This window comes from Schistocerca americana, chromosome 2 (assembly GCF_021461395.2).
Source record: "Schistocerca americana isolate TAMUIC-IGC-003095 chromosome 2, iqSchAmer2.1, whole genome shotgun sequence".
In the NCBI taxonomy this organism is placed as follows: Eukaryota; Metazoa; Arthropoda; class Insecta; order Orthoptera; family Acrididae; genus Schistocerca; species Schistocerca americana.
In genome coordinates this window covers 610,823,862-610,850,500 of record NC_060120.1, presented here as the reverse complement: position 1 = coordinate 610,850,500, position 26,639 = coordinate 610,823,862, and the positions used below count along the sequence as shown (strand labels likewise).

General features: G+C 42.9%; 1 protein-coding gene across 1 annotated transcript in view; it reads left to right on the top strand.

Moving 5' to 3' along the window:
* LOC124594246 (transcription factor Sox-21-B) overlaps positions 1-25,555 on the top strand; it is a 159,297-nt gene extending 133,742 nt beyond the window's left edge. The window contains exons 3-5 of the mRNA XM_047132609.1: positions 18,833-18,981; positions 23,016-23,254; positions 25,147-25,555. Coding sequence (XP_046988565.1) covers positions 18,833-18,981; positions 23,016-23,254; positions 25,147-25,555 — 797 coding nt within the window. The remainder of the gene's footprint in view (positions 1-18,832; positions 18,982-23,015; positions 23,255-25,146) is intronic.
* The last annotated feature ends 1,084 nt before the right edge of the window (positions 25,556-26,639 follow it).

Sequence of the window (26,639 nt, the reverse complement as noted above, 5' to 3'; positions counted from 1 at the left end):
GATCCATTTCCCCACCGACTCGTATCACAACACCGTCGAACCACTCACTCGTCTTAGTTGCGTCGGTGGCAATGGCTCCAAGCATATACTTCTCTAGGTTCTTCATTATTTACACTGGCAAACTTTTTGTTGAAAACTGTGTTTTTGGTTTGTTGCTGTCGGTAGAGTGCAGTGTTAGGTTGCGTTTTCTTTGTTGACTGCTTTTGTTTGTACACCTACAAAATGGATTCTGTAATAAACGAAACAAAATTTGTGACTGAACATTAATTTAGAAGCACTGAAACGACCTGAGAAAGGAGAAACATCAACAAACTTGCTCTGGAATAGGGTGTCCGCAATGTTACCGTCGGTGACTGGCAAAGAAGTAGGCTGAAAGTGGAACAGTTTTCTTTAAAGAAAAATTATAAAGAAGTCGTGTCCGAGAGGTTCTAGGCGCTACAGTCTGGAACCGCGCGACCGCTACGGTCGCAGGTTCAAATCCTGCCTCGAGCATGGATGTGTGTGATGTCTTTAGGTTAGTTAGGTTTAAGGAGCCCAAAGTTATAGGGGACTAATGACCTCAGCAGTTAAATCCCATAATGCTCAGAGCCATTTGAACCATTTTTATAAAGAAGTCGGAGTTTGAAGGAAAAAGTGAGGCGCTGTGCATGTGGTATATTCTTTTCAACATCCTTTTATTTCTTTTGCCCCCACATAAATTTCTATATTTCTGTTTTTCAGTAGTTCGAGATTGTCCTGGTCCCTTTCATTTCGATGTGTTGAGACTCTACTGCATTGCGACTGCTACAGGAAAAGACAAAATTCATGATAAATATCGAAAGTGCCGCAAACTTCCAACAGATACGGGATAATAGAAACGGTAAGAAAATTTGCCAGTGTTTCAAAACGCATATAAGGAAAAGAGTTAGATAGATCGCAGTAGAAGGAAGAACCGTTACAACGAAAATCATGTGATTTAACCAGGACATCCTCGAGACAAATGACGTAGTATAAGAAATATAATGCATCTAACACAGTCAAAATTTGGACTGAAAATTAGAAACTGAGATGCAACGCGTAAAGTTACCAAGACTTAAAAAGGGAGAAGGGGGAGAGAGAGAAAGATAACTTAGATGAACTCTTTTTGGAATTGAGTACTAAATGTAGACCAATCTCTATAGAGAAACGGCAAATTTAGAACTGTATGGACAGAATTGTGGAAGTGGGAATACAGGAAAGAATAAAAGAAAACGAATTTTGTTTAGATATATGTATTTCGTTGGTCAATATGGAGCGTAGGTGAGGTAAGACGCAGCAGAGTACGTGTTGTACGCATCCCGGTATGCGGGCAGCGGCCGTAACGAGGAATCGCCAGCCTGCACGGGCACGCGGCCGTATCGTTTCATCACCCGCGGCACAAAACGCTTTTAAGCCGCCGTCAATGGCAGCCGCAAAAACACGCATAATTATAACTCGCACTCGCCGATCAAAACACGCCAATAAATTATGAATAAATGAATAGGTAAAACACGCGTTTTATCACCCTCTACGGCCGGGCGTAATTGTAAAATGCAGGAAAAATTAGGAGAGATAGAGAGAGAGGGAGGTAGGACAAGGGAGAGAGAGAGAGAGATGTCGGTGATTGACACGATTGTGTGTTTAAACTGTAGGGGCCAGTGCGCTGAATGCGGCAGGGTCGTCCGGTAAATAAGCGCAGTGGGTGGCGGTGAATGGCCGTGCTAATGAGAGCGCAGAGTGCCCGCACTCCATCACGGCGCGCCCACAATGCCCGGCCCGGGGCTCGAACCCGGCGCTCGTCAGCGCCGCGCCAAACACTCGACTCGACGCTATTGTCGCCGAGTCTGCTGACGACACCGAGGTCGCTCTCGGTCCGGCCTCACGCACCTGCTCAAGCCCGACAGCGGAAAACCCGATGGCACAAGGTATTCAAGAAACCTGTGGAGGTTATTCACACTCATACAGAAGCATGCACACGCACTGATGAGCTAAAACATGACCACTACCCACCGCGCTGTTGATTGCCGCCTGATGACGTTGCGGGCACGTAATGCGGAAACAAAAGCATGTAACCGGAGTAGAAACCGACGTGGGATCACACTAACGAAGATCCATTGAGATAAGCGACGTTGACAGAGGTCAGATTATTACACAGAGGCTGTGAACGAGTATCTCGAAAACGGTGAAGCTTGACGAATGTTCACGTGCTACGGTCGTGAGCATCTACGGAAAGAGGCAGAAGGACAGTGAAATATCACCAGGTTGATGGACGTCCACAACTCTCCACAGAATGTGGGGTTCGGAGGCTTATCTGCCCTGTAAAGAAGGACAGACAGTGATCTGTGGCGTCTCTGCCGAAGTAGCACAATGCTGGTGCAAGCACAAGTGTTACGGAGCACATTTATTTATTTATTTACACGTCTAGTTCCGTAGGATAAAATTTGAGGAGCAAATCTCCAAGGTCATCGAACGTGACAGTACATAAAATTACAACATAAAAGTAATAACAGACAAAAATAAAATGTTTATGAACCGAAAAATGTCAAGCCATAAGTTTAAGTAAACGCAGTCAACTATACAACATAAGAACCAGCTTAATTTTAGAAGGAACTCCTCAACAGAATAGAAGGAGTGACCCATGAGAAAACTCCTCAGTTTCGATTTGAAAGTGCGTGGATTACTGCTAAGATTTTTGAATTCGAGAGGTAGCTTATTGAAAATGGATGCAGCAGTATACTGCACACCTGTCTGGAAAAGAGTTCAGGAAGTAAGATCCAAATGCAGATTGAATTTCTGCTGAGTATTAACTGAGTGAAAGCTGCTAATTCTTGGAAATAAGATAATATTGTTAGCTAGAAATGACAGTAAGGAATATATATATTCAGAGGCCAGTGTCATAACACCCAGGCTACTTAACAACGGCTGACAAGAGGTTCGCGAACTTACACCACTTATAGTCCGAACTGACAGTTTCTGAGGCAAAAATTTCCATCCGGAATGGCAAGAGTTACTCCAAAATATAACACCATACGGCACAAGCGAATGAAAATAAGCAAAGTAGACAAATTTCCGTGTCGAACGATCACTTACTTCAGATACCGTTCGAATAGTAAAAATGACAGTATTAAGTCCTTGAACAAGATCCTGAAAATGGGCTTTCCACGACAGTTTACTATCTGGACACCGAGAAATTTGAACTGTTCAGTTTCACTGAAGATGTGCCCATTCTGTGAAATTAAAACGTCAGGTTTTGTTGAATTGTGTGTTAGAAACTGTAAAAACTGAGCCTTACTGTGATTTAGCATTGGTTTTTCTTTCTACATGCCATGAACTTATGTCATGAACTGCACTATTTAAAATCTTGCACATAACGTCCTTTACTACCAAGCCAGTGTCATCAGCAACCAGAAATATTTTAGAATTACCCGTAATGCTGGAGGACATATCATTTATATAATTAAGGAACTGGAGTGGCCCCAAAACTGATCCCTGGGGCACCCCCCTCCCAGATTGGCCGTACCCCTCCACATCGTTCATTGTACAGTGTTGAACATGTAACCCAGCAACAGACCACCCCTACGTCTTCGCCTTCTGAGCTAACGACATCGCCAGTTACGATTCCAGTGGGTACGAGACCATCGGGATTCGACAGTCGATCAATGGAAATGTGTCGGCTCTCCGGATGAATCACATTTTTGTTACACTAGGTCGATGGTCGTCTCCACACACGCCGTCATCGTGATGAACGGCGCCTCGAAACGAGCAGTGCGCCTAGGACTCAGGCTGGTGGGAGCAGTATTATGCTATGGGAGACGTTCTCCTGCGCTTGAATACGACCTGTGGTAGTAACTGAAGACACGCTGATGGCTTCGAACCATAAAACTGAAACACTGCAGAGACAGATTCCTGACTGGAAAAGGAGGAAGATAGGTCCTATGAACATCTGTCAGGAAATAAACCATTGCTACCGTAGAGGGCGCTGACGAGTGACAGTTCCCCTGACTACGTGCTCTGTGACCCTTGAGCGTTGCAGGCTGTGTGATTGACGCAGCACACTGCAAGCAGACGAATGATCCGGTATTCATATCGGGAACAAACCGAGATGGTGTTTGTGTACGGCCAAGCAGATGAAAACGGTCAAGGGACATAAAAACTATGCCAAAACAAGTGGCCTCACAGTCACTAACCCATTACACAACATTTCAAGTCCTTTTTTGGGCGTTTCTGTGATAATGAGTCCTTTCAGACAGACGAACGTGCAGGGAGGCGCGGACTGTGCGTACACCAGATTTGGAAGACCAGGTTCTACAGGATATTAAGACGAACACTAGTGCAAGCTCCATGCAAGTGGCTCGCCAACATGGTGTAGGGCAAAGTACGATTACGTCTATCCTGCATGTTAACCGATACTGTTATCTTGATGTATGATGTTTTCTACTTAACGACTATGGATCATCTATTTTTAGTCAATAATATGTATTGTTCCTTTCTGTCTATTTGCTAGAGTCCTTGGACGATGGCTGAAAACCGAAATCGGTCTGAATAAATGTGTATAATTTAATACAGTAAAGATAGCATGCATTTTTTAAATATATTCATGCTGTAGATTTTCGCCTAAATATATGCTTTGCTTTCTTCCTTTCTGCTTCAGCAGACGTCGCTTAGCACGCTGGCCAAGAAACAAAACTCATCAACTACTTTCAGTGTCTCATTTCCTAATATAATTCCCTCTTCATCGCCTGATTTCATTCAACTATTACTGCTGTTATCGATGTTCACCCTATAACCATTTTTGAAGACACTTTCCGGTTCGTTCAACTGCTCTTCCATGTCCTTCTTCTGTCTCTGACACAATTGTAATGTCGTCGGCAAACCTCAAAGCGGTGTTTGTGACTGTTATGGATATCTCTTCAGTCGTGTGTGTCCTTCAGATGTGCTGTGATGTGAGGATTAATTGTAAATATGCTGTCTTCGCAAACAGAATACTTTACGTCTCCTACAGTTGCTCATTTATTTCACAAGGGGCCTTCTGGGCAGGCCCTGTTCGATTTTCTTCATACTTGTATTATTTGAAGGTTACCGACCGGTCGTGAATTTCTAAACCTCGCAAAAGCTGCCATTGAAAATTTGAGGAGGTTCGAAAACTGTTAAATACATTCAAATCTACATTACTAGTCTGCAATTCAATTTAAGATATTGGGTGAGGTTTTCTCGAACTAAGTTCTGACTATTTATCTCGGTTTCACTTTGGAGAAGCACGTTTGTAGAGTGATTTATCTTATTTTACTACATGATTATTTCTCCCTGTGTAGGTGGGAGTCAACAATATATTTTCACATGCAGAGGAGAAAATTGATGATCAAAATTTCGTAAAAGATACCGACGCAAAGGAAAATGTCTTTGTTTTAATGACTGCCACCCCTAATCGCGCATCGGGTCTGTGACATTCTGTCACCTTTTCCGTAATAATAGAAAAGAATTGTCTTTCTTTGAAATTTTTCGATGTCCTCCGTCAATCCTATCTGGCAAGGAAACCATGTCTCACAGTCTCACAGAAGTACTGCAGAAGAGAACGGACAAGTGGAGTGTATGCATTCTTTTACTTGATTTGTTGCATCTTCTAAGTGTTTTGCCAATAAAACGCAGTATTTCATTGACATTCCCAATAACATTGCTGTATGATCTTCCCAGTTTAAGTTCTACGTGTTTGGAATCCGTAGGTATTTAGCTGAATCAACAATCATTAAATTGGTGTAATTTATCGTGTGGAAGACATCACAATACGTCGGGACACACGGCAGAAAACGATCTCCTACAGGATGAGGAGCAGGAAGTCGTCATACGGATATAAGGCCAGAAAAGTGTTGCAAGGGTGATATATCCACTAAAAGGTGAAAATAAAAGATGTTTGACAGTGTTTCAGTAATTTAAAGCACACATGAGAACATACAAAGCAAGTGGGAGCGTTCTGTCTGTAGTTAAGGGGGCAGTAAGTTAGAGCACCATCATGTAGTAGCCACATTACCCTTCGTACAACCTTCAGGGAAGGCAGGGTCACTCGTAAGAGCCGCTACGTAAGGGTGATTGGTCCCACGAGGCGGTCGTCAGTACTTTCCGCCTACACATTGAGGCAGAACCGGTGCTGACTGTTAGCTGCTGCCATACCATGGGTTTACTCTGTAGCCCACAGGTGGGTATTGTCACGGTTGAGGATACCGTCTCATCCTGAAAGCAGCCTCAACTGTGAACAGTATGAGGATGTATGACTGAAATCCTAGCACTGCTGTGGCCTGTGCGACGAAGCAGCGACGAAACCACCGCTGCAGAGGCTAGTCCGTAGTTAACAAGGTGTGGATAAGTGATATGAATAGTGGTGGTTGTGATGGAGATGTTCCTCGCGGACGTCTTGCTTTATCCAATGCCGACGGGCTCCCTCTCTCGTGCTGATCTTTTATCTGCATCTTAAAGTGGGTAACCTCCTTGGGAGGGCGTTTCTGGCCTTATACCCATATGCCATATTTTGCTTCTTGACCTCTCAGGCATCGTTTCCTGCAGTGCGTCGCAATTTAGCCAAATTGCCCTGTAGAGAGACATACACAGGAAAAGTTTCTAATGACATTACAGTAAACCAGGGGGCCCGCGAGAAGCTTTCACACTTTTATAGGTTTAAATAACGAGAGTATTTGGAATAAGTGTAGTCCTTGGAGTAAGGATAGTTGTGGGAAAGAAGAGAAAACATCTTTAAAAATAAACCTGACGCCGTGAAATAATAGTCATTAATTTATGATACATCCTTTTACGTGTATTTCAGTGCACAGAATTTTGAACAAAATTAAATGACAGAAAGCTCTTTAGGCCGTAACAGCAACAAGTACATCACAATTCAAGGCGAGAATGACATAAATGTTTGTCGTTTCGGAAAGCATACTCCTTTAGAGAAGTCAGTTTGTACAACTGGCACAGATTATGGAATACAGCAGTGGTCACGGTTACTATCTATGACAATCCTGTATACAGGCTGTTCAATTAAAAAGTATTTTAAAATATATAAAATGGCATTTGTAATAAGATAACATGAAAAGGGGGCCTCTGATTAATAAGTTAGCTTCACAAAATATAGGTATGAAGGTGGGCATCCATGATGCCCTTTTGCGTATGACAATTAAAAGTCTCTTTTATGTTAATATCTTGCACGAATAGTACGTTTTTGAGTAAAGTCGGTATATTTTGTGAGAAGCCGGTCAAAAATCGTTCTAACGACACCCCATAAATCCCTGCAGGATTAGTGTGTGTTGAGGGAAAGGGATGTTGAGTAATATTGTGCTGATAACTTTGAAATCACTGGTTCTAATACACATATAACTTAAAATGATATGCATTTTTGTACAATGAACGTGCTTAAAGATGGCCTGCTTAACAAGAAATACGTTGTATAATTTATACATACAAATCGTAAATTCATAATGGACGAGAATCAACTTGAATTTAGGCTGATTTCGTATATTGTCACGACAGTAATAAACGACCAACATGAACTTAAATAGAATCACCAAATGTGGCGGCACTGCAGTTACGAGGGCTGTTCAGAAAGTAAGGTCCGATTGGCCGTGAAATAGAAACCACAGTGAAAACCGCATTTTTTTTAATCGCAACAGTTAGCCCCAACTTCCAGCTACATCTCTAAATACTCGCCGCTCCAACTTAGACATTTGTTGTGGCGTTGCACAAACTTTCCAGTACACTCGTCTTAGAAAACAGCCGCCTGGGGTTTCCACCAACTCTCTACGCTGGTCTGCCTTTCATTATCTGTACCAAAATGTTGTCTTCATAACCAGCGGTTCTTGTGAGTAGAGATGAACAATGGAGGGAGCCAATTAAGGGCTGTACTGTGGGTGATCAAACACTTCCCATCGAAAACGCTGCATGAGCGACTTCATTGCCCTTACAGAATGCGGCTGAAAATTATCTTTAAGAAAGAGACGCATGACATTTATGCTATGTGGGCTGCCAAGCTTCAGTCGAAACTTCTCTCCAGAACCATATACTTGGCGGGAGACACTGTTGTTTTCGGGTCTACGTGGTCGCTTTGCCCTCTGAACTGAAAAGAGCGACGGGAAACGATCAACAGGCACACTAAAGACACTGTCCAAAACATCTCTGCAAATTTCCATCGGATTTTGACAATGGTTTTTATTTCGCGCCTAATCGGACCTTCCTTTTCGAATACACCTCCTAGAACACAGCACTCGCAGCCAACGGTTTGAAGATCGAATGTCCGTCCGGACGTCAAGAGGGATTCTCTGCCGCTTAAGGGGAATCACGGGGTAGTTTCTTTTAAAAAGGCACAACCGAAATAGCTCCTCATCATTAACTAATTCTATATGACGTTCCAAGTGTAGCGACACGCATGTTAAACTCTAAGCTTCCATCATACGTTTTCGCAATAAATATCGACAGATGAGTGTGTAGTGTGTGGATGTTGTTGCTGTCAGCAGACATTCCCCGCAGCGATTGTACTTTTCCACTGCAAGCCACAGAAAGCTAAGGAATAGAATCCGATTCCAACAGAATTTAGGATGCAATCTGAGATGGAACGCATGTTAGACGATAATACAGAACATCGTTTGCTACATATAAATTCGTACGTTTTATTACTGTTTTGTTCTGCAAAAAGTTGCACCAAAACGATCGAAACAATTGAACGAACTATGTCAGCTCCAGATCGGGAACATTCTGAAGCTGATAACAGAGAAGGAATGCGATAGAAAGTCACATCTGTGGGAGATTAAGATTGGTTTAAACTGAGGACTGCGGAAACAACTTAATTCAGTAAGAACATATGGGGATATTTCATTATAAGTGAATGAAATGCCAATTCCTCGATTATCAAATTCCAATGTAGTGTTTATCTCAATTGAAGTGTTTGTAATGAATAATATGAATCAAGAAAAATTCTCCTTCGCGGTGTCATACACAAATCAAAAGTTGAAATGTTCTCTGTATGTTATGATTCAATTTCTGTATATTTCTCTGCTAAAATTCACCTTTACATTTAGCAGAAACGTATTCTGACAGAGGTGAAACCTCGGTGATAATTTCTCAGCAGTGAATTGCTAAATGAGAAATTGCTTGAAAATACGAAATGCGACACTAGAGGCCGATGCAGTGTCTAATACAGTTATTGCAGATCCTGCACTGAAGTCCGGGCGATGAATTCGTGATATAATATCTCCATTCACGATGAATAAATGAATCTGGGTTTAAGACAGCACACGAAATAAAACACGTAACATGTCATTCAGTAAAAAATAGATAAATAAATAAAAATAAACGCATTTTAAAAGCCCTATCTGCCCAGATAGGCGCAGAGAAAATTAACACACACTTCGAGCAAAACCCTCCAGTGCAGCGATCGTAAATCATTCCGCGTAGCAAAGCAAGCAACATTAAACCAAGACAGATTTCAGTTTTAATTTGGTTGTAGTAAACGGTCATGTCACAATTTTATCAGATACGCCGACGTACAATCAGGAACATTATGCTTCATGCAAATATATTGTACTTTATTATGTGAAACTAACGACTGTGCCTTGCGATAAGTTGATGGACATCATATTTTCATCCATTCTGTTTTGCAGAAGGCCATTAGTCAGCGCCATACACTTTACCCCCTTTTTTTACGTTTACTGCGAGTCCTTTATGGTCGAGAATACGTCGATTTTCCGAAACATGAATCTCGTGTTTCAGATAGAATCAAGGTGAAATATAAGCACAGAGGAGAGCAAATTTCGCTGGCAGGCACGAACAAACGCGAGCTGGGAGGTCATGTGGCAGCAGCAGCAGCAGCAGGCACATGAGAGGGCGCAATCCATTAGGCGGAGACAAGGCGAGCGCCGCGCCGCCCCCGGGTTTTGTAAGGAGCTGTGCCGCGGCCGCGCGGGCACGCCGCTTCGCTTCCCGTCCGGCCGCTGGCGGAATATTCTGGTCGCGGCGTAATTTATTGGCGCATCCATTTATCAGGCTGATGTCGCATGAATTAGTCCCAACAAAGATAGATGCTGTATTTTAAAAATTTATGTAGATTGCCGGCGTGATAAAGAGCCGGCGAGGGAATTTCTCAGCGGCCAGCGACAGCCGGCTCACGCACGAGTCGTGCGCGCTTTCTTCACGCAGATTTTATGGACAAAGTGCCTCAGCCACGCACTTCATGCGAGCAGTCCTGATCTTCATAAAGCGTTTGTCTCAGGTGCGTGTAGGTCGCCGGCTCCGTCATCTTTTCCTACCTCCATAGATCACAAGAACAGGCTCTGGAAAATGTCTTAAGTGAAACACTTTAAATTTCAGACCAGTTCAGTGACCTGTTTCTTCGTCTCACTTTCTCTTCGTGTGTCTGTGTACGATTAGTCTCGCTCTGACTCGATCATTCAAAGTTTTATTTACGTCGACTGTTTTTTAAAAGAAATTAATATACATATAAACAAGCACTAGTAGGAAAAGTCGAGGATTAAAAAAGCAGTTTTTCTCTTAAGACTTCTAGCGATGTACTAGCGCTATACTAGCGACTATTTCTGACTGCAGTTTTTGTTAATGGTTTTAAACGATTACCGACAGGTAGCTAATCTCCAATGTTATCTTGCATGTCTCAAAAATTCGTTGGAGGCTTTTATTTTTATAATATGATGTCCGTTGCTGTTTTAAGTTTAACTGGTAACTGCAGAGCCTTCGAAACACTTATGCCTTTTTTTTTGTTAGGCTGAATTTCAGTTTGTTCAAGTCATCATAAACTTTCCCATGACTGCAACCACATCCTAGAAAGTCATGCAGGTAACGCTCACTTATGTCTTTGGAAGTCGTTGGACACTGTCAACGTGTACAACTTAGTTTATTTGTATTCAGAGCTATAAAACATCATTTTACATTAAACTATGACGACAAATTTCAGGTTGAAATTAATCAGTCTTTAGACCCAATATCTACATATATAAAGCAGAGTGTATAACTGTATGTTTGTATGTCCAGGATCTCTTCCCAAACAGCTGGAAAGACTTGGAACAAATTTGACGCAGAAAGAGCAGGCTTATCGAGTATCAGCACTGTTTGCTTTTGTAACCTCCTCGCTCAAACAGAGTGTGGAGCAATGGGCAAGTAGGTGCTTTTCCCAGACACTAGAATACAGGCTGCCCTGCATGACAGGCTCGAGGAAGCTGATTCGTGGCGGCTCCGAGGGCTTGATATTTAATTATTCACTAAAGGAAAACGTATCAAAATGTAAAGACCTATAGGAGAATCAATGCAGGGCTTCATACATAAAGATGAGAAGAGGAAAAGTGAAGCACGTTGTGTTACATACATCCTACAGAGGGCAAATACTAAAATGGCAGCGGCCTCACCGCTTTGGCAGAAGAAAATATTAGAAGTGAACCTAAATAGTGCGTGCAATGCAGTAAAAACGACAGACGAAGACCATCAAACCGACGGGAAGTCTGTAGGCTGTAGTTACCTGTCAGAAAACACACCAGATGGCACTAGATGAATAATGCTTCTAAAAGCATATTTGAAGGCCCGACTTGAAGAGACCACGCTAGTTATGATTGAAATAGTCAGGCCTGGTCGTCTAGAGGTAAAGCAAGTACCTGTAAACAGAATGGTTGTGTGATCGAATCCTGGTGGCGAAAAATTTGTCTGGCTTTAACCTAGCGCCCACTTTTCAATTATTTGAAGATTCGTCAGAAACAACACGTGGTTCGGATTCTAAATTAAACTATAGGACCCCTTTCCCCAGTCGGATTAGTTCAAAAAGGGTTCAAATGGCTCTGAGCACTATGGGACTTGACTTCGGAGGTCGTCAGTCCCCTAGAACTTAGAACTACTTAAACCCTAACTAACCTAAGGACATCACACACATCCATGACCGAGGCAGGATTCGAACCTGCGACCGTAGCGGTCGCGCGGTTCCAGACCGAAGCGCCTAGAACCGCTCAGCCACCCCGGGCGGTCGGATTAGTGGGGTAGGTTAGGGACTCTTAAGTGGCTCAAGTAGCGTCCAATTTAATGACTTGCACCAGGCTATTGAGCCACATAAGATCGTGATTATTACTGAAATAATTGATAATCGTATTGTTGTCTTGATTACTTCGCACTATTTCAGTGCCACTACTGTTCTTTCTGCTTACTCGCATGCTGCGCTTTTCTGACCAGCTACCCTTCATATTTAGCGCAGAACTGTTTTAAAGCTAAAAGGCAGGCAATATGATATTTAGTAAATAGAGTTACAAATGCCCACACAAATGTCATGCTTCCATTAGCAGCCTTTTTACCGCAACTACTGGTAACAGACAAATTAAAAGAGAAAAAATAACTTCGTTAATATCACCATAGGAAAAGTAACGCATTAAAAATGATTCCGAAGCAAGTGAGGCGTATTACGGTGAGGTCTAGCACATTTCTTAAAGTGTGAAACAATTTTCCTGGGAAGCTTTTGCTTCATAATACGAAAACAAGCATATTAACAAAATCCAACTGGGGCGATAACAACATTAAAAAGATAAAGGAAATTTCGGTAAAGGGGAACTGGTAATTCGAACCTTCGGAAAGACTCCAGTTTAACGTACTCGTACTTGAACGATCTTCCAGTGTTACTCACAAATATCACTCAGGAGAATTCACAAACTGATTTTCCCAGCTGGATGCTATGATAGTATATGCAGACATTTATGTAGAAAAGTGAATGGCTGTGAATTTCACTGCAGTAGCACCTGCTCATGTTATTTTTGTGTAGTGGATTTTGCGTCGGTAACCGTACAGAAAAAAAATGAGAGCTATTACATGGAACGGTGGTTAACTTACAAAATCAATTTATTTTCTGCCGTAAAGGTTACGCAGTAAAAATGTATCTCGGAAAAATTATTGGAGTTAACCGAATTCAGTGCACACTAGCTTATGCTATGTAACAGATAGATGGCAACTTAACGGTCCCAGGGTTCAAATACTGGGTGCGAATATTTGCACAACAGTGATAAAGGTGCGAATTTCCAAAGCACGGAGAAACATTACTGTACGTCGAGCACACTCATTGTATTAGCTATGGAGTAACACTTCTGGCAGTATTCAGTATTGTAGAATGAAAGCTCACTCTACAGCATAGTATACGCTCATGTGAAACTTCCTGGCAGATTAAAACTGTGTGCCGAACGGAGACTCGAACTCGAGACCTTCGCTTTTCAAGAGCAAGTGCTCTACCATCTGAGCTACCCAAGAACGGATCACTACCCGTCCTCACAGCTTTCATTCGTCCAATACCTCGTCTCCTACCTTCCAGACTTCACAGAATCTCTTCCGCGAACGTTACAGAACTAGCACTTCTGAAAGTAAGGATATTGCGGAGACATGGCTTAGCCACAGAATGGAGCCGACAATGAGACACAGTCTTCAGTTCACCTTCCCTTCAACATGTTCTGTGCGATTGTCCCAATTTACATTGTTTGTAATTGTACTCCCTAGGTATTTAATAGAATCGACATTCATTATATTTGTATGATTTATCATGTAACCGAAATTAGTTATGTGGAGGATGTAGCACTTTCGATTGTTTGGGATCAACTGCGCTCTTTTTACACCTTGCAGATGGCTTCTTTAAGTCATTTTTGAATTCATTTTGATCTTCTAATGACATTAGTAAACGATAAAGGATAACATTTGCAAATATTCTAAGAAGGGTGCCCAGATATCATTTCGATTTCACTAGACGACTGCCCGTCAGTTACTACGAACTGTAACTTATGTGAAAGGAATTCACGAATCCCGTCGCACAACTGGGGCGATACTTTTTAGGTACAAAATTTAATTCAAAGTCGCTTGTGACGAACCGTTTCGTAGGCCTTCTGAAAATCTAGAAACAGGAAATCAACTTGAGATCCCCTGCTGACAGCACTTCATACTAATAGAGACCAGTTGTGTAACACAAGGATATATTTCCTGAATGTATAAGGAAATAGATCAAGAATTCAAACGTGCTAATAGCAACAGATTTGCTCCTCAATTTGGTCCTACGGAACTTGAGGTGTAAATAAAAAAAATAACCAAGTGTTGACTGCACGATCTACGGCATGTTATGGACTAGCCACGTATTTTCAATAGTGCATGCCTAAGTGAATGGGCCGGGTGGAAGGGGGTATGGGAGAAGGATTCGTATAATTCAGTACTGCAATACTCCTCTTCATGCCCTCATAAAAGATGCAGTAATAATCTGCGCAAAATCTTTGAAGAACTGTTATGTTCTTAACTCATGATTTTGCATAAGAAATGATCGAACTTAGGCTAGCCATTTCGTAAATCACATTGCTTTAAGCTAAACTCTGCTGCGCAAAACATATCCATGCAACCAATAAAAGATGGAAAAAACTGCACAGTGAAAGAATCTGGAGTTATTTGTAGTTGAACAAACAACTACTAAAAGTGCCATTTTATTTTAATAAGCTGTGGAAGTGTAATTTTTTTCACTTATTGCTGTTCTGCCTGTTTCCTGCTTACATCCAGAACTGCCGTCTGCATGTACATTTTTCAGAGATCCTAGTCTTTGGCACTTGCTCTACCATCAATTTTCTGATGCAACACACGATTAAACATTGCACCAATACTGTAATAATTTGTTTACGTGATTCTGCTTAAACGTGCGTCTGTGTACTTACACGTATGTGAGTATTGCCGATTCATTTTATCTGAATAAGTGAAGAATATAATACAGCAAACATAGTGGAAAAGACCCGAAAGTATATAAAGAAATGGTATTAACTCGTACTATGTATGGATCAAAGCCGGATGACAAGGAAAACATGTAACTACAGACATAAAGTTAGAACAAGGAAGGGACGACCACGAATAAGACAGTGTCATCAGCTTTATTGCTGCTTGGTTTCGGAACAGCAAATATCTATATCGTGAAAATGTACATGATGACGGAATTGATTTCTAAATAGCCAATGAATGAGCTGTCTTTACTGTTTTTCAGAATAAATTCGCAAACTTCGCGACACGTATAAATTCTTTTTAAATGCTTTTTTGATAACACGTTGCATTAAATAAAATAAGAAATTGTACTTCGACTGGTGTTCTTTGATCATAAAAACATGCTAAAACTCTGAAACAGGATTTCTCGATTACATTTGGAGCCTAATTTCGTCACGAGAAAAGTGACATCATCATATTTATAAGGCGTGATTAACTTGCCCGCCATCAAACGGGGTGGTAGAGGGGATTTGATTTGGCAAACACAACGCCATTACTTTGTTTCACGGAGTGCGACGGATTGGCACATTGCTACCAGGGGATACTTTTGCCCGGATCGCAGACGAAGACTGTTTTGCTCTCATTGGTAGCAAACCGCGCCTGCCTGGTACACCTCCACCGCGGCGCTCGGGGAAACAGCACAGTTGCGACACCTGAGGATGGGCTTATGAGAGCACGAAACCGGTCATAATAAAAGAAATTTACAACCTCTAGAATTAAGTGAAACTTAATTCATGTCTGGAATTCGCAAAAGGCCTTCTGATGCTCTAGACGATACTGTCGTTTACCGTCTGCTAAAGTCGATGCAATATGAGAATGAAATGCAAAACGATTCAGACAAGATATCTGCAAGGCGCGAGAGGTGTAAATTGACTCTGAACAATTAAACTTGCAAGGTACATTTGGGGCCTAAAAAAAATTGTTAAATTTCGGTTACACTTTAAACCACAGAAATATAAACTCTCTTACTTCCATTAAATATGCACGTACGGATTATAATTACGAGCGACTTAAATTTGAACAATGAAAATTTTCTCACTGCTTTATCCAGACTGGCTGAGCCAAGAATGATGTGCCTTTTCTCTATAACTGTTTATCGCAGTATATGCGAGTTAAGGGAAATTTGTAGGTAAGTGACCTACGGAAGGAAGAGGGAAACACACTCATTCATTTTGCCTTATCACTTATTATTTTTCGCTGTTATATTACGACACTAATGTTACTGTACTCTTTTTGAGGGTAATCTATTCAACCACATGTTTTCCCTGTGTTGCAACTTGTTAGAGTAGTTTTATATGCAGTATTCAACCATATATTCCACCCTCATTATTCTGTCTCAGAGCGGTTAGTTATCTCCGTGTCCCTCCACATGATTTGAGTTCACTCACCACAGTTCACTCACCACGTCCATTCCCATCTTTTTCTTTTATCCAACTGCCTTCTGGTCCCCTGCTTGGCGTCACTAGCTACGGGTTAAATCTGCTGACTTGAATTGATGGCGTCCTTACGTCGTTTTCGGTAACGATGAATGCAATTCTCTTTACATAATTTCGTATTCTGAGTGGTGTTTTCCTCTAATCAAACCGCTGCATGCTCTGGGGTTTGAGTTCAGGATTCATTGACACGTTAGTTTGGATAAACAAAGTTTAATTGTTTTTCATCTTATGAAATGGAAGGTGATATCGGAGGTTTTCTCAGATATCATCACGTTACGTTGCCACATATTGGCAGAAAACTTCGAAGATGCAAAAACTCCAGCAGCCTCCTTCGTCTTCTGTAGCATTACTACATAGTATGAGGTTCCTCAGGAGATATCAGTGGGGTAGGATGTCGAAACTGGGGAGAAAATGTGATGGATATAATCAAGCTGGGGTAAGGGGAGGAATTCATTAAAACAAAGGCCTCTTCCGTTGCGGCGAGGTCTTTTCACGAAATTTCAATCACAAATTTTTACCTCCGACGGAAAATGGGAGCATCTGTTCGCCTCCGCAATGCGGGCGTCTACAAAACGATGTGTGAGTGTGTCAAAGTGTATACGGATGAAGCGGGAAACAAAGTTTGAAATCTGCTGTAGTGGAACAGCACGAGAACTGTGGCCTTCACATCGATTTCAATAATGTACGGTGCTGACTAAGAAAACAAACCTTTGTATGAGAAAAGTCCGAGAAGCAATTGAAATTTCTAAGAACGCATGCAACTTCCGTAGAAAGGACGGCTAAAGGCTTCCGGCACCTTGGCTCCCTGCCATCAAAGAAGTGAATACGCGGCCGCGGCGTGCGAGCAATACAAACAACGCCATGGAAGCCACCTCTGCGGACAGTAATATTTTGCATAAAAATTTCCCCTCTCACGCTCTGCACTTCCATGAGATATAAAGCTGGTATGTGCTGATTTAAGGTGGGGAGGTACGACCAGGTTTGAAAGACCACTGGAGCACCAATTGACAAGAAACGCCAACTAAAAAATTGGATGATGGATACCTGGTAAGGTGAGTGGGATGCAAGTGATAAGGGTCGCATGCTACACCAGTTCTTTCCCGATGCAAGGGAGAGACTAAAAATGAAACCTATCGATCCCAGCCGCGGTATGGTCCACTTGTTAACAGGACATGGATGGCCCTTATCCCACGCACTTAAACCGCGTAAGTCTGAGATACACATGTGGGGAAGAAGGTTCTCGAGAACACACCGTCTTTTTCTGCGGACAATATACCAACCTCAGACACACAAGACACTTAAATCTCAACGATATCCAAGACACCATACACGCAATGCTCAGAGACGAAGACCACTGGACCGTGTTAAACACACTCACTGACGAAATAGCCACAGGTTGGAAAACAATAATGATTCCGTCATAGAATCAGGTGATGACATTGATCTGAGCTGTGATTGGCGGTCGGTGGCTTGATAGGCAATTCCAAGACACTCACCGTCATACACACTTGGTGAAGGGACATTCTTCCACTGATATCTTTCCTATCTTCTCTTTTTATTCTTCCAAAATATGGTTATGGTTTATAATTCTATTTCCCAAAATTTTGTTTATTTCATAATTTTTTTGCATCCTTTATCTATCCATCTTAGACATAAGAATCTTGTTTATCTTAGAAAAATTTTTCCAAATTCATAATACGTTTGAAAGTTATGATACGTCATAACTTCTTCTCTGTCTTCATAAATTCCTATATTCCATTCATAAACCGCTAATTTTAAGATTTTCGTTTCTTAATTACTTTTACGTTTATGAATATTTAAAGCTGCAATATTATTAATCCTTTTTAAAATAGGAAATAACAATTAAGTGTCATGTTCTGTACATGTAAAATTTCGTATTGTGAAAGTACGACCTGTCTTAGTAGCAAGGTGGCAGGTCATTTGTAAATGGCAGCAAATAAATAAATCAAATAAAATAATAAATCTGAGCGTTTCACTTCTAGCTAATGATGTGGGCCCACCAATAGCAGCAGGAGGAATTTTAACCAATAACTATTCTCCAAATTAAGTGTGGGAAAAGTCCCATTCTAACCATTGACGTAGTTTAAGCCGGTAACCCGCTCCTTCGGGTTTAGAGCAGGAAAACTTCTCTTACTATCCAAGGACGATGGCCCATCAATGGTTCCTGAAGATTTTTTACCCAGTAATCCCACTCGTCTTGCACAGGTGCTCCTTTGTAAGAGAAGGCGACAATGGTCTCTGACAGTGCCAAATTTACAGTGGACATCACAAGATCCTGAAGAATATCCCAGAAGAGGGGTCGAAATGTCGATTTTTTGAAGAAATATGACGCGGCGTAGCAACCCAAAAAATATTAACTTCGCTAAGAAATGCTATTGACTCCCAAGTACCTACGAAGGAATGACCAACGTAATGAAACAAATGAAATCACGGGGAAATATTTAAGTTTTCCTTTATCCCATGTGTCATTCGAGAATAGTCTAAAAGTGGTGGTATGAAGCCTCTGTCAAACATTTACGTGTAAGTTACAAAGCAGACATGTTGATGTCTGTGAAGTTAGTGTGGCGCGCTACGTCCCCGTTTCCCGTTCGCAGGCATGGCGGCGAGCCAGATGGGCCAGGTGGGCTCCTACTACTCGCCGGCGGCCGCCTACGGGTCGCTGAGCGCCGCCTCCATGGCCGCCGCCGCTGCCGCTGCCGCCGCGCAGCAGTCCGCCATCTCCGGGCTCTCGGCGCCTGCACAGGTACTGTGAACCACCCTCCTCACACTCGCTGCACCTCTCACCCTAGCCTTCCCTTATACTCGCCATCTTGTATATGGGGTGACGGTCATGTGTGTCACCTTACGTTCAACTGCATGAAGATACACTGAAGAGCCAAAGAAACTCGTACACCTGCCTAATATCGTGTAGCGCCCCCGTGAGCACGCAAAAGTGCCGCGACAAGATGTGGCATGAACTCGACTAATGTCTGAAGTAGTGCTGGAGGGAACTGACACCATTAATCCTGCAGGACTGTCTATAAATCAATAAGAGTACGAAGGGGTGGAGATCTCTACTGAAAAGCAAGTTGCAAGGCATCCCAGATATGCTCAATAATATTGATATCTTGGGAGTTTGGTGGCCAGCGGAGGTGTTTAAACTCAGAAGAGTATTCTTGAAGCCACTGTGTAGCAATTCTGGATGTGTCGGATGTCGCATTGTCCTGCTGGAAGTGTCCAAGTCCGTCGGAACGCACAATGGACATGAATGGGTGCAGGTGATCAGACAAGATGCTTACGTAAGTGTCACCTGTCAGAGTCGTATCTAGACGCACCAGGAGTCCCGTATCACTCCAACTGTACACGCCTCGCATCATTACAGAGCGTCAACCAGCTTGAACAGTCCCCTGCTGACATGCAGTGCCCATGTATTCATGAGGTTGTCTCCATACAACTTACAGGTCCATACGCTAGATACAGTTTGAAACGAGACACGTGCGACCAGGCAACATGTTTACAGTCATCAACAGTCCAGTGCCGGTGTTGACGGACCCAGGCGAGGCTAAAAGCTTTGTGTGCAGTTATCAAGTGTACACGACTGGCCCTTCGGCCCCGAAAGCCCATATCGATGATGTTTCGTTGAATATTTCGCACTCTTGCTGATAGTCCAGTACTGAAATCCCCAGCAATTTGAGGAAGGGTTGAATTTCTGTTACGTTGAACGGTTCTCTTCAGTCGTCGTCGGCCCCGTTCGTGTAGGATCTTTTTCCAGCCGCAGCGATGTTGGAGATTTGATGTTTTACTGGATTCCTGATATTCACGGTACACTTGTGAAATAGTCGTACGGGAAAATCCCCAACTGTTTGATATGTCAGAGATGCTGTGTCCCATCGTTCGTGCATCGATTGTAACACCACGTTCAAACTCACCCAGATCTTGATAACCTGCCATTGTAGCAGCAGTAACCGATCTAACAACTACGCCAGACGCTTGTTGTCTTACATAGTCGTTTCCGACCGGAGCGTCATATTGTGGCTGTTTATATATGTCTGTATTTGAATACGCATGCCTATACCAGTTACTTTCGTGCCATTCACTAGTTTTATTTTCAATGTATTTGACCGCCACTAAACATATGAAGAACAGATTCACATAACCAGTTATCTTTAACGTTAAGCTTGATATCCTGTTTCACAGCGCTATACAGCGTGATTCAGTTGTCCCTGCCTACAGGTTTTATGGAACCCGCAATGTGTTCAAAAACAACGCGCGAGATTTGCCTTCAAAAACCACAATGATATTACACTGCAAGTTTCGACTTTTTCAATGTCGTTCAGATCTGCACATAATGACGAGCGGATGGTGCGCAAATCGACACGTCATGAAACTGATCTCCTTCCAGCGTAATTAAACAAAACGTAATAAAACTCCAAATGTCATTAGTAAGCGGTAGTAGTATTATACTTGATAAATAAAACATATACTAAATCAGAAATTTCAGTTATTATTTCAATATACTACAAGCAAATACAAGAGATGCTTTCACTTTGAAAGACAGAAAAAGATAGACAGCAGATAGGAGGCGATTGTGCCTTTCTTGTGAATGAACTTAGAAATAAACGGTAACAATGCCTGGAGAAATATGGAAGTTGTATTATACAATTTTATCTTTGCAGTGTGAAATAGTTAATTACGTAACTGTAAACTATATCACATCGATCACAGAGCTCAAGTATGTGAAGATGACAACGCCAGTTTTTTCTTTCTTGAAATCGTTAGTAATAAAATCTAAAACAAAGCTGATTCGAGAAAAAACTTGGGAGAGAATAACATTTACAACGATGTGAAAAAAGTCACGGGATAACTATCACATCGTGTCGGACATCATTTTGCCCAGCGAAGTGCAGCAACTCGACGTAGGACGGACTCCACAAGTCATTGGAAGTTCCCTGAAGAAATACTGAGACATGCTGCTTCTGTAGCCGTCAATAATTGCGAAAGTGTTACCGATGCAACTAACCTCTTCATTATGTCCACAAATGTTCGATGGGTTTTATGTCGGGCGATCTGAGTGGCCAAATCATTCGCTCGAATTGTCTAGAATGTCTCTCAGACGAATTGCGAACAGTTGTGGCCTGGTGACATGGTGCATTGTTATCCATAAAGTTCCATCGCACTTGGGTGAAGTTAAAGTACATAAATGGCTAAACATGCTATCCAAGTAGCAGAATATTACGATTTGCAGTCAAAGATCGTTTCCATGTTAACATAGCCAATACTATTAAGGAGCTACCGCCTGTGCCTTGTGGACAACCTGTGTCCATGGATTCGTGGGATCCGTGCCACACTCGAACCATACCGCAGCTATTCCCGCTGACATCGGGACTCAGCTCACCAGGCCACGGTTTTTCAGTCGTCTTGGGGCCAACCAATATTGTCACCAGCCAGGAGAGACGTTCAGGGCGATGTGATGTTAGCAGAGACATTCGCGTCACTGGCCTGCTGCCACAGCCCATTAACACCACATTTCGCCTCACTATCCTAACGGACACGTCCGACGTAAGTTATTTCACGCAGTGTTGCTTGTTTGGTAGTGGTGACAATTCTACACAAACGTTCGTTAAGTGAAGACCATCGGCCACTGCGTTTTCCATCGTGAGAGGTAGTGCCTGAAATTTGACACTCTCGTCACACTCTTGACACTGTGGATCTTGGAATACGGAATTCTCCAACGGTTTCCGAAATAGAATGTCCAATGTGTCTTGTTCCAACTGCCTACCATTCCACGTTCCCGTGGTGCGGCGATCAAGTCGGACACCTTTTCACATGAATTACCAGAGTGCAGGGATAGCTCCATCAATGTAATACTCTTTTATAGTATGTGTACGTGACACTACCGCCATTTGTATCTGTGCATATTTCTATTTTGTGACTTTTGTCACCTTAGCGTATTCTCCATAATACGAGGGCTATTCGGAAAGTAAGGAACGATAGGTCGTGAAATGGAAACCACAGTGAAAATCAAAACTGCTTTATTTGCAACGGTTAGATACACCTTCCAGCTACTTCTCTGCACAGTCGCCGATCAGAGTTATACGTCTGTCGTGGCGTTGTACCAACGTTCAATTCCCTCGTTATAGAAGACAGCCGCCAATGCTTTTCGACAATTTTCTAGTCTGGGCTGCAGCTCGTTGTCTGTGTCAAAATATTGTCTTCATAGCCAGCGGTTCATTTGAGCAGAGATGAACCTCAGGGGTAGCCAATTACAGGCTGTATTGTGGGTGATCAAACACTTCCCATCGAAAACGCTGCAGGAGCATCTTCATTGTCCCTGCAGAGTTTGGCCGAGAATTGTCGTGTAGAACGAACAGCACGACAGTTATGTTTTGTGGATTGCATAGCTTCAGGCGAAATCTTTCACCAGGCCCTCATGATTGGCGGGAGACGCTAATTTTTAGCCTTCTTTACGTTCTCACTATGAGTTCAGAACTGAAAAGAGCGACGTCATGTGATCGACGGCCGTACTAGACACAGTGCCCAACGCATCTGTGCAAAGCTTCATCAGATTTTCACTGTATTTTCCATTTCGCGACCGATAGTTCCTTACTTTCCGAATAACCCTCGTACAACATTTAACTCCTGACGTTCGCAACTTCCGGCAGTGTGGGGGAAGCAAGACAATTACCTAATAAATAAATAATTACTCATATTGTTGTCTTTAATTTCGGTTTGAGACTACTGTATTTTCCAACGGCTGTAACAGCATTTCTCAGGAGGACCGTAATTCGGCTTGTGCAGGTGGTGAGCTCGATGGACGCGATGAAGTACTCGATGGAAGCGGACAAATACCGGTCGGCGTACATGCCGCCCATCTCGATGTATTCCGCGGACCCCAAGTCGTACATGGAGCGTGGCGGCGGCTATTTGGACCACACGTCGGCGCTCACCAAGGCCTACTTCGAGTCTTCCAAGATGTACGTCGAGACCGGCCGCTACGACGCTGAGGCGGCCGCAGCCGCTGCAGCTGCGCATCAGCGGTGAGTCCCAGTCAGCTGTCGTGAAAAGTGGAAGATAGTCTCTGAGAAAAAATCACGGAACGTGGGTAATGGTATGGGACGTATTTCAGAAGCGCTGCTTATGACCAAATTGCTTATCCATTGATGTCTCAGGAAGTGTCTCAGCACCATAACCCCTAATTTGGTCAAGTTGTGGCATATATTTCTTTAATTCCCGATTCCATTCAGTGGTTTTCGATAGTTATCCGACCCACCTATCTAATTTTTAGATTATTCTACAGCACGACATTTGAATTGCTTCACTTCATATCTAAAGTGTTTGTCGTCAAAGTTTCACTTTCGTACACAACAGACAAATATCAGAAAACTGTTTCTAAGACTTGAATTTTTATTCTGTTTTAGCAAATTTCTCTCTTTAAGATGATTGACAGTCTCTGTTTTATATCAGCTCTACTTCTGCCATTGCAAGTTCATTGCTGCTCAAACAGCTAAACTCATCTACTACTCTTAGTGTCTCATTTCCTAATATAACTCCCTCAGCACTGCCTAATTTAATTCGATTACTCTCCATTACATTTTTTTTTCTCTGTGAATACACCGTCGATTCCGCTGAACTGATCTTCCCAGTCTTATGCTGTTTTTGAGACAAGTATAATGTCGTGGCAAAGATCTACATTTCGATTTATTATTACTCAACTTTAAAATTCTTTCTAGTTTTCTCGTTGCTTCCCTTTTTCGTCTGTTCTCTGTACAGACTGAAAACGTCACAGATAGTCTTCTACTAAAGACCTTTAACTCTCATATTAGTAACATGGTTTCTCGTTGCAGGTATCCTTTTGGCTCCTGTATTTTTTCGGTGAAAGTGACCCTATTTTGAAACTATGCCATCTCTTCCTCACGTGATGAGTTCTTTATTCCAGAACCCTTTGAAACCAAATCGCATAGAAAGAACAACTTTTCTAAGAATTTCCTTGCTAACCTTGACATCGAGTTCCCAGGAATAAGAGCAGTGAAGCTTATACGAGGTTTGTGTTCCTTTGCATTGTTCGTAATGCTTCAAAAATTGCTTCCTAGCCACAAATTTGTCCATGTAGCCAATGGGACGTTCATTGTAGGCACTTTTCTTCTTCTTTTTTGGAGCTGATACTTGCCTATGTCAGGAACCGACTAATTAAGATTCAACATTTTGCTTGTCTTTCTTTTTTCTCTTTCTCATCGTCAGTTAATTTAATGACGATGACAGCCTGCCTGTGAAGGCATCGTTCGCAGTCACTTGTCATGCTTACATTGCGAGGCGACAACGCGCGACACATCGAAATAGGACGTTTTCCGTACCTAATCACATATCTTAGTTTCCACTATGGCTGGCACTATAGTTCGCTTTATCGAAATGTGTAGTAGTATTAGTAGTAGTAGTAGTAGTAGTACTAGTACTAGGGTTTGCTGTTGTTTTATTCATTCTTGGACAACGTTTACAAATGTGCTTGTTATGTGATGGTGTCACAGTTTCAGAATAAAGAAGTAACATAATATGTACAGTAATTAGTTGTAAATATAGTTGGACAAGCGTCGCTTTTGTAAAGCATCCGGATGTTGCTAACTGTGGCTAAATTTGTGATCTGGTGTAAAATCAACGTCACTGAAAAACATACGTTATGTTTTCCAAAACAATGTGTGCACCAAGAACAAGCCAACAGATACTAATAACTCTTCACGACAACCACAGAGCTACAAACATGCGACAAACGTGTATCATCAAACGATGAATTGCTAGACGATTCGAAACTGGTAACGAAAAAAAATTGAAGAATAAAACAAAAGGCGACTGCTTGCTGTAATTTGTGGTTAATTTAACAGTATCTGTGTCCCACATGCATAATGGGTAGAAGTTTAAAATAAACAACGTTGCGCAGGTACGACGTGTCGAAAATGTACGGCACGGCCCCCGAGAGTCACCCCTCGCCGCGGACGCCGACCGAGTCTCCGACAGAGAGCAAGGTGGGCGCTGCAGGCGGCCTGCTGTCGGGGGCGGTCGACCGCCAAGACGGGGGCGGGGCACCCGCCTCCTCGTCCTCGGGCTCCTCGGCGGCGTCGCCGGGTCTGGGCTACTACCACCACGGCGGGGGCGGCATGCCCGGCCTGCTGCCCATGGCGCAGTACAGCGGTCACTACCACCAGGCGGCGGCGGCGGCTGCGGCGGCCGCGGCCGCGGCGGCCTCCGGGGGCGGCTCCACGGGGGCCGGGGGCAGCGCGGGAGGCGGCGCGGGCTCCGTGGCCGGGGGCGGCGCAGAGTTCCGGCGGCCCCTCACCGTCATCTTCTGACCGGGCGGCGGCAGGGGCTAGCCCGGCGCAGACTCGGCCGAGCTCGCGGCCTCTTGGCTGTGAGCCGTGAGCGGAGGGGCGGAAGAGCTGTCGTGCTCGTCCTGTCGCCCACACCCGACACCAGCACCGTGACCTGCAGCCGTCTGGAGCCTCCGAATGCGCGTCGATGCAGCACGTGGCCCGGCTCTCGAACGGCAGTTGCGGATCGCCGCTGTTTTGTGACGACCGTTATTCTGAATACTGATTTCGCGTAAAGTGGAACAATAATGACCCTCCTGCAAATGGATTGTCCCTCTCTATCGAAAGTACTTAAAGCTTGAGCTTACGTCGTTTAAAGTGCCATTTGAACATAAAGTGAAAAGGGAAGCTGGCCTTTCATTTATTTACAATTTGTAGATCACTGTGATTTTTCTTTGAGAGAAATTACGAGGAATCAAAGATTAAATCAGATTCCCGTTTCGGACAGTATTAAGGTTTGGCAATTAAGCGTGTGTCACACGAAAAAAAAATTAATGGTTCACGGTTCAACCGATGACCATTTCTTACATTTCTTTTTGTCACTTATCATCACTTTCACCTGTGATAATATTATGAGTCTGCGAAAAATACTAAACTGGTTCATGGTATGACTTTCAAATAAAAGCATAGGCCCTCCATCTAAATATATAGGCATCTAATTCGCAGAGAAAGGGACCGCCCCTAGTTTTGAGCGAGCCTGGGAGTTGATTATTAATTAATTTCGCAACAAAAATGAGATGCAAACTCACACGTATGCTACGCTGTTTCAAGCCTTTGTCGGCTATTTGTCCACCCCAAAACCGACCACAAGAGGAGGAGAAAAGCATTAAAGGTGTTTCATCCTTACCGAAAATTTGTACTGTGATAGTGATGGATGGAAAACGTAGCCACATTCGATAAGGAAATGTCAAATACCTGAGATAAATGCGGTATCTAACACGGAATCGCTTGCCGTTACTGTTAATCGTGTGATTTTCTCTGCACAGAAAATATTTTTACCGTACTCAGAATTAGCAGAAAAACCGAATGATAGCCGGTCAAGGAATTTGTACAACTTATAAAAGAT